The sequence below is a fragment of the Oncorhynchus nerka genome, linkage group LG14 (genome assembly GCF_034236695.1).
Source record: "Oncorhynchus nerka isolate Pitt River linkage group LG14, Oner_Uvic_2.0, whole genome shotgun sequence".
Classification (NCBI taxonomy): Eukaryota; Metazoa; Chordata; class Actinopteri; order Salmoniformes; family Salmonidae; genus Oncorhynchus; species Oncorhynchus nerka.
The window spans coordinates 25392884-25401979 of NC_088409.1; the positions used below are offsets into that span (position 1 = coordinate 25392884).

General features: G+C 43.6%; 1 protein-coding gene across 3 annotated transcripts; it reads left to right on the forward strand.

The window, feature by feature from the left end:
• Positions 1–328: 328 nt before the first annotated feature.
• Positions 329–8762, forward strand: LOC115124121 (L-rhamnose-binding lectin CSL2). Of its 3 annotated transcripts, XM_065027104.1 has the most exons (10): positions 329–431; positions 2425–2527; positions 2855–2890; positions 4742–4795; positions 4876–5011; positions 5304–5413; positions 5548–5592; positions 7584–7722; positions 8181–8288; positions 8362–8762. In XM_065027104.1, the coding sequence occupies exons 2-9, from the start codon at positions 2497–2499 to the stop codon at positions 8284–8286; spliced, it is 657 nt and encodes a 218-aa protein (XP_064883176.1). In that variant the 5' UTR covers positions 329–431; positions 2425–2496; the 3' UTR covers positions 8287–8288; positions 8362–8762. The 3 variants fall into 3 exon arrangements, with proteins under 3 accessions (XP_064883176.1, XP_064883178.1, XP_064883177.1); XM_065027106.1 differs by lacking the exon at positions 5548–5592; XM_065027105.1 differs by lacking the exon at positions 2855–2890.
• Positions 8763–9096: the final 334 nt, after the last annotated feature.

Consider the following 9096-nt stretch of genomic DNA (forward strand, 5'->3'; position numbering starts at 1 on the left):
TCGACTCACTAGTAGTGTCAAACAAAACCCCAGGTTCCTCCATCTTCCGACAGTAATTCTCCCCGTTCATTGAACAATATAAGGTTGCTAACCCTCTTTTAGGATTTGACAAATTAGGTAAATATTACCATAACAATAAAGTTTGATTGGTTGATTACGGGCCCAGTGATGTAAGCATGGTGTGTACAATTCTCCATCCGACCAAATTTGGGGCACCCAGCTCAATGCCGGGAGGCGGCCTGGTTCAAAACGAAGGCAATCAACGCTTACCGGGTTCACCCGGGGCGCAGGCCAGGGGCATTAATAGAATTCCCGAAAACCTAAATCGTCCCACGGCTGAATGTAATTGGGGACGTCTGCCATAGGATATATAATCATTAATACCTAAGCACGCTCCTTTCAGAGACGCAGGAGAAACAAGCCAGCTCAGGGTGAGATAAGCAAACAATACAAACAACTTGAAACAATCAAAGTGTACACGTGTAATTGGTCCAATAAAGAAACAACAAATGACATAGCAAATGTCGTAAATTATGTTATGTTTATGTTATCTATGGTAACTGGCGATTGTACTATTGAAATGAAAAACCAATATAATGCTGTCTTGCGATTCAATCACATGGTGTAGTCATCTATGTGAATATGGGAAGACCTGCGCATGGAAACTTTGTTAAATTCAGTGCTTAATTGGTAGGTTCCGGAACAAAAAGTGAGAGCGAGAAGGGGGTGGTGACCTGGGGAATTCTGAGGTACCGGAACGCATGAAGGAGTATCACTTTTATAATAAAGCATTGTATGCATTTCATCGCATTGCAGCCTGGTCTCAGACTATACGTAGTAAAAGTAAATCCGGAACACTCAGTTTAGAATGATTCAGTATGGTTACTTAAGACAAATGTAAGCATGGTGGTTGGGCAGGGTGGGTGTATAAGGCAAATTTCTAGCAACCCAAAGGTGACGAGTTTGAAACAACATTGACACTTTAGCTAATAATAAATGTTCAACTACTGGCTACTTTTTAGCTACTTTGCAACTACTTAGCATGTTAGCTAACACATCCCTTAACCCTTTTAGCTAACCTTAACCCCTTAGCTCCTAAACGTAACGCCTAGCCTAGCTAACGTTATCAAGCTATATGACGTCAGCTGCCTACCTCCTATCTAGAATTGTAACATTTGATTACTTTTGCAAATTTGTAACATAATATGAATTTAAAATTGTAATGTTCCATACAAAATGGGTAGATGTTCTCAAATTAATACATACCGTATGAAATGTGATTTATCATACTAAATGGAGTGTTATGGATTTAAGTATAGAATAATACAAAATGTTCTGAGAACAGATTGTGCATGTGTATAGTGGCATAGAGTAGAACTACACACACGGGGTAACTTTTTTTGTAGCTTAGGGTCTGGGAAAAATGTGGCCTTTTATATAAATACATTGAATGCAATTCTGCATAATTCTACATGACTGACTTTGGCAGAATCTTTAATAGTGCACAAATGATCACAATGACAGGCTACTTTGACACTGACAAACTGACTCTGAGCTCAATAAAAACCACCTTGTCTTGAATCCATCAATAGCCTTGGCCTAGGTGTGTGGAGATGCATATATTGTAGGCTACAATATGAGGACGAAGTTAGTCTAGAGATGGTGTTTTGGCACAACATGTCAGACATCCCCGGCGAGAGTACTGCGCATCATTCGGCAAGTCAGTGACACTGAAAATAGCTACCAGTGTCACTGACTCACCCAATGATGGGCAGTAATCTCACAGGAGATGTCTGACATGTTCCTGCCAAAAGACCATCTCTCTCGTTTTTACATTGTACCACAATATTTGGAAGCTGATCAAAATAATTTTGGTAGCCAACCGGTCTTTTCCTGTGATTGTATTTGAAATATTGGGAATGGCCTGTATGGAAGAATTGCCAATGAGGCAACTCGAATTAACTTTGATATATTTTTATTATAATATTCACATTGGGAAAAGTGAAGCTAAAAAAATGAAATTCTGGGAGAGGTACTGAGTCTGGCAAAAAAGGTTCCCAACGAATGTTTAAAACAGGAGGGTGCCAGCCGGCTAAAATTAAGCACTGGTTAATTAGATTGTCTCCCGTGGAGAATTAACTAAACTTTTTGCTGAAACTGTATTACGTGACATAATCACAGGTAGATTGACACCCAGAGAAAATAAAACCCAACGATAACTAAAATGGGCTTCATGCTGTGGTGATTGCGTAACGGGAGGACCGCACCGTCACACAGTACATGTGGTTTGAGCTGGCCTGAGATTTTAGTTCTGTGTTGCCGAGTTGACTGCTAATCTGCTGTGCTTTGTGTTCCTGGTTGATGCTTTGTAAACAAGGATCTGTTCTCTGCAAGTATCAATAAATGTTAGGTGTATTTGTCCAGGTGACCATCTGTAACATCTTACTTGTTACTACTACAACTGAACCAGCTACTACCACACCTGTATCCAGCATCATGCTCCTTGTCAGACTGACTGCGTTCACCTGTGAGTATACTGACTGACTTGTAACAAAATATGTATTTGAGGGCGTTTAAAATATACATTCCAGTATTTTCCAGATGTTTCTATATCAGTTTGTATTGAAAGTAATTGAAGTCCAATATCAACAGTATGACCCAGGTCTAATATACAGCATCCTGTATTATCTGAGGACTAGGTGATGTCCCATGTCTGTCTATACGCAGTACCATACTATATACTGTACATTACTTATATACTTACTGTATATGCTGTACACTACTCTTCTGTAAAGAATTGCGATGAGACTGACCAAGGTTAGAAAAGCTGAACTAGCTGTGTGATGTGTTTCAGTGCTGGCTGCAGTTTGCTGTACACTATCAGCTGCAGGTATGTTGGTGATTGTGTGTGAGCGCATCATTTTCTTTTTACCAGGCAGTTATGCAACCTGTCACAGTGCTCTCGATGGTGCAACTGTAGAACCTTTTGAGGATCTGAGGACCCATGCCAAGTCTTTTTAGTCTGACTGTCTTGGTGTGCTTGGACCATGTTACATTGTTGGTGATGTGGATGCTAAGGAACTTGAAGTTCTCAACCTGCTCCACTACAGCCCCGTCGATGAGAATGGGGGCGTGCTCGGTCCTCCTTTTCCTGTAGTCCACAATTATCTCCTTTGTCTTGATCACGTTGAGGGAGAGGTTGTTGTCCTTGCACCACACGGTCAGGTCTCTGACCTCCCTATAGGCTGTCTCGTCGTTGTTGGTGATCAGGCCTACCACTGTTGTCATCAGCTAACTTAATGATGGCGTTGGATTCGTGCCTGGCCGTGCAGTCATGAGTAAAGGGGGGAGTACTGGAGGGGACTGAGCACGCACCCCTGAGGGCCCACGTGTTGACGATCAGTGTGGCGGATGTTTTGTAAGCTTCCCTTACCACCTGGGTTGGCCTGTCAGGAAGAGCAGGATCCAGTTGCAGAGGGAGGTGTTTAGTCCCAGGGTCCTTAGCTTAGTGATGAGCTTTGAGGGCACTCTGGTGTTGAATGCTTAGCTGTAGTCAATGAATAGCATTCTCACATAGGTGTTCCTTTTGTCCAGGTGGGAAAGGGCAGTGTGGAGTGCAATCGAGATTGCATCATCTATGGACCTGTTTGCACGGTATGCTTTTTGGAGTGGGGTCTTGGGTTTCTGGGATAAGGGTGTTCAGCCTTTCAAAGCACTTCATGGCTACAGATGTGAGTGCTATGGGTCGATAGTCATTTAGGCAGGTTTACTTCGTGTTCTTGGGCACTATGGTGGTCTGCATGAAACATGTTGGTATTACAGATTCAGTCAGGGACATGTTGAAAATGTGAGTGAAGACATTTGCCAGTTGGTCAGCGCATGCTCGGAGTACTCGTCCTGGTAATCCGTCTGGCCCTGCGGCCTTGTGAATGTTGACCTGTTTAAAGGCTTCACTCGCATCGGCTGCGGAGAGTATGATACAGTCATCTGGAACAGCTGATGCTGTCATGCATGTTTCAGTGTTACTTTCCTCGACGCGAGCATAGAAGTAATTTAGCTCGACTGGTAGGCTTGTCACTGGGCAGTTCTTGGCTGTGCTTCCCTTTGTAGTCTGTAAACATTTGCAAGCCCTGCTACATCCGACGGGCGTCGGAGCCGGTGTAGTACGATTTGATCTTAGTTCTGTATTGACGCTTTGCATGTGATGTTTCGTCGGAGGGCATATCCGACAATCTCGCAGGTGAAGAAGCTGGATGTGGTGGTCCTGGATTGGTGGTGCACGTGGTTTGCGTTTGTGAGGCCGGTTGGACATATTGCCAAATTCTCTAAAACAGCGTTGGCGGCTGCTTATGGTAGACAAATTAACATGAAATTCTGTGGCTACCGCTGTGGTAGACATTCATGCCAATTCCACGCTCCCTCAACTTGAGACATCTGTGGTATTGTCTTGTGACAACTGCACATTTTATTGTTCCCAGTATAATGTGTACCTGTGTAATGAGCATACTGTTTAATCAGCTTCTTGATTTGACGCATCTGTCAGGTGGCTGGATTATCTTGGCAAAGGAGAAATGCTTACTAAAAGGGATGTAAACAAATTTGTAAAACATTTAAGAGAAATAAGCTGTTTTGCATATGGAACACGTCTGGGATTTTTTATTTCTGCTCATGAAACATGGGACCAACACATTTGTTGCGTTTTATTTTTTGTTCAGTGTATATGTGATTGTTTCTCACTCAGCGACGAGAGTGGTCACCTGTGACAATGGAGAAAACGTCCAGTTCCTGATCTGTGGTAAGAACACACACATTCTATCCTGATGGTCTCTCCATAGTGCTGTCTGTTTCTTTACATTGTTTTTCTTGCCCTGCTAGATTCTGGAGTGATCTTCATTGAGAGAGCTCTGTATGGAAGGACTGACGGAACCACCTGCAAAGAAGGACGACCTGCCAACCAGCTGACCAACACACAGTGTTCACAGACGGGCACCCTGGAGGTCCTCTCACACAGGTACAGTCAGTATTTATTTGATAAAGACAGGCACCCTGGAGGTCCTCTCAGAGGTACACTCAGTGGTACACTCAGTCACACAGTGTTTATTTGATAAAGACAGGCTGGGATTCAGAGGCACTTTGTTGAAAAGCACATTGCAGTATCAATGTGCCTTTTTAAAGCCAATTTTCCTGATGTTCACAGTAAACACTGCAAATGTTTGCTTTAAATGTCAAGCGCTGCATGCTTGTTGACACCGCGTTTGATTAAATCCCAGCCATAGCTCATCTTACCTCCTGATATCCCCCAGGTGCAATGGGAAACAGGTGTGTGAAGTGAACACTGAAGTCTTCCGTACTTCTGACCCCTGTGTTGGAATCTACAAATACCTGGAAACCACCTACACCTGCCTCCCAGCAAGTCAGTCTGTTTCTATGTATATTAATACAAAACACTAAACCAGGCTAATGTCTGCTATGAAAATGTATGTCTTTTATTTATGTCTGCCCAGCAGTGGCCAGTGTGGTGTGTAATTCCTGTTTTTGTCTTGGCAGCACGCAGCATCACGTGTGAAGGCTCTGATGTTCAACTAGAATGTGGTGAGGCTCTGATGCCCTACTTGAATGTGGTGAGGCTCTGATGCCCTACTTGAATGTGGTGAGGCTCTGATGCCCTACTTGAATGTGGTGAGGCTCTGATGCCCTTCTAGAATGTGGTGAGGCTCTGATGCCCTACTAGAATGTGGTGAGGCTCTGATGCCCTACTAGAATGTGGTGAGGCTCTGATGCCCTACTAGAATGTGGTGAGGCTCTGATGCCCTACTAGAATGTGGTGAGGCTCTGATGCCCTACTAGAATGTGGTGAGGCTCTGATGCCCTACTAGAATGTGGTGAGGCTCTGATGCCCTACTAGAATGTGGTGAGGCTCTGATGCCCTACTAGAATGTGGTGAGGCTCTGATGCCCTACTAGAATGTGTTGAGGCTCTGATGCCCTACTTGAATGTGGTGAGGCTCTGATGCCCTACTTGAATGTGGTGAGGCTCTGATGCCCTATGAGAATGTGGTGAGGCTCTGATGCCCTTCTAGAATGTGGTGAGGCTCTGATGCCCTTCTAGAATGTGGTGAGGCTCTGATGCCCTTCTAGAATGTGGTGAGGCTCTGATGCCCTACTAGAATGTGGTGAGGCTCTGATGCCCTACTTGAATGTGGTGAGGCTCTGATGCCCTACTAGAATGTGGTGAGGCTCTGATGCCCTACTAGAATGTGGTGAGGCTCTGATGCCCTACTAGAATGTGGTGAGGCTCTGATGCCCTTCTAGAATGTGTTGAGGCTCTGATGCCCTACGAGAATGTGGTGAGGCTCTGATGCCCTACTGTTAGTATAATTTAATTATAACAATGTGCTTTCATCAATTGAAAGCCCTTATTCTATTTTATGAGAATTTGTAAGATTTCTTGTTTGCATAAAATAGACGCAGACCAGTCTTTAAATAATAGGTAATAGAATGTATTCTCGGAGCGCGCTCCCACTTAAACACATGCATGAGTTTATATACAGATCAGGACGTCATTTCACAGCCTTAACCGAATCCCCTCCTCTCGTCCGGGACAAAGTAAGGTGAAAAGTTCATTCTAACTTACTAACACACTCCCAGATAACTTTTGACCCCTCAACATTATCGATCACCACTTAACTGACAGTTTTAATTAACAGAAACCCTAGGAATGCACTCACTGCCTTATCTAAAAACCCCAGAGCTAAGTTTCAGTTGGGTCAACCATAGGCTAACGACCTTATGTGTTTACACAGTCCACAACCATTCCAACTAGGCAGAAACAAATGGGTGTTCATTAACATTTTATTACTCCTTGTCCTGTCCCACAATTTCTTCTTATACAATTCTATTTAAAATGGGGATATTGTTTATTCATTTATCCATAATAAATTCAACACCTACGAGAGTGTGGGGCGGCTCCGATGCCCCACGAGAATTTGGGGCTCTATTTTTATACATTATTTTACCAAGTAAGTTGACTGAATACATTCTCATTTACAGCAATGACCTGGGGAATAGTTACAGGGGAGAGGAGGATGAATGAGCCAATTGTAAGCTGGGGATGATTAGGTGACCATGATGGTGTGAGAGCCAGATTTGGGAATTTAGCCAGGACACCCCTACTCTTATGATATGTGCCATGGGCTCTTTAGTGACCAGAGAGTCAGGACACCCGTTTAACGTCCCATCAGAAAGACTGCACCCTACACAGGGCTATGGGATCTTTTTTTAGACCAGAGCAAAAGGTGCCTCCTACTGGCCCTTAGACACCACCTCCAGCAGCATCTGGTCACACATCCAGGGACTCAACAGGACCAACCCTGCTTAGTTTCAGAAGCAAGCCAGCAGTGGGATGCAGGGTAGTATGCTGCTCTATTAGAATGTTGTAAGCTGGTCAACACTGCTGTACAGTGTAGTCACATCTCATATGATGATATAGTAGAGCAGTATTATACACTGTTTATTACCATCACTTGTACACCAAAGACATCCAGCCTTACCTCATCCCCCTTTCTCCTTCCTCCTCTCCCTCAGATGAAGGTAGTATCCAGATCCACAGTGCCAACTATGGCCGACGTGACCAGCTAGTGTGTTCCTTTAATCGGCCCGCTAACCAACTAGCCAACACCAACTGCCTGAGCCAATCCATAACCACCAGTAAGGTAGCAAAGAGGTACTGAAACCTGCAGTGTACTGTAGTGTTAACTTCTACCTGTAGAAATGCATGACTGTAGTGTTAACCTGGACTGTAGAAACATGACTAGTGTTAACCTGGACTGTAGAAACATGAGGAGTGTTAACCTGGACTGTAGAAACGTGACTGTAGTGTTAACCTGGACTGTAGAAACATGACTGTAGTGTTAACCTGGACTGTAGAAGAAACATGACTGTAGTGTTAACCTGGACTGTAGAAGAAACATGACTGTAGTGTGAACCTGGACTGTAGTAGAAACATGACTGTAGTGTGAACCTGGACTGTAGTGTGAACCTGGACTGTAGTGTGAACCTGGACTGTAGTGTGAACCTGGACTGTAGTGTGAACCTGGACTGTAGTGTGAACCTGGACTGTAGTGTGAACCTGGACTGTAGAAACATGACTGTAGTGTGAACCTGTACCTGTCGTTGACACAGGTGTACTGGGAAGAGCCAGTGTGACGTCCCGGCGTCCAACTCTCTGTATGGAGATCCCTGTGTAGGAACCTACAAGTACCTGGATGTGGCTTACACCTGTGGCTAAATGTGAGGCACACACACTAATGCACTCACACAACTGGGGAGTAGAATGCTGGGGTTGACCATTTTTGTTTTGCAGGCAATCTTCTGAGGAACAAAGACCAGAGACTTCTTGGATATCTTCCTCTTCATTGGGTGGATGTCTTTCTTTTCGGTCTTCTCGCCGCCTCCTGAAATCTCAATTGAGTGTAAAATCTGTAAATCACATTATTAATTGTGTATTTGGTCATAGGCATAATTTGTGTGTAGTAACATGTTTTGAAATGAGGCCCCTCTGGATCCTTATCCCTGGTGCTGCAGCAAGGCACGGTCAAGAGTATGAATGGAGAAATAAAACATTAACCCCAAAAAATGAACTTTATTTCAAATTACATTGTTACCATAATACTTAGTGCACTTTGTGTACTAAAGTATTTCTTCAAAACAATGTTGATATTCTGAACTGTGCTGTTTGATCTGAATTAAACTAAGCAGCATAGACTTGGTGTCCTTTGTTCAATATTATGAAACATGTCCACTGACATAATTTAGTCTTTATTTTAATCCACAAATTACATCACACCAAGAAGAATTTGAAGGTCTTGGATACATGGACCATTAAGGCTACAAAAAGCACATTCTTCTGCATACAGCTATGCTGCCCATATCAGCAATACCACATAACATGCAGCAAAGAAGTTCACTTAATATCCCGAACACAAAGTGTTTTGTTGGGGGCAAACACAAAATGACTGCATACCAGTCTTCATATTATCAAGCTTGGTGGTGGCTGAAGCATGTGTGTTTGCTTGTCATCGGCAAGGACTAGAGTTTT

Coding starts and splice junctions, on each gene's coding strand:
- LOC115124121 (XM_065027104.1), top strand. CDS start 2,497: ATGCTCCTTGTCAGACTGACTGCGTTCACCT. Junction 4,796..4,875: donor CGTCCAGTTCCTGATCTGTG/GTAAGAACACAC, acceptor TTGCCCTGCTAG/ATTCTGGAGTGATCTTCATT. Junction 5,593..7,583: donor TGATGTTCAACTAGAATGTG/GTGAGGCTCTGA, acceptor CCTCTCCCTCAG/ATGAAGGTAGTATCCAGATC.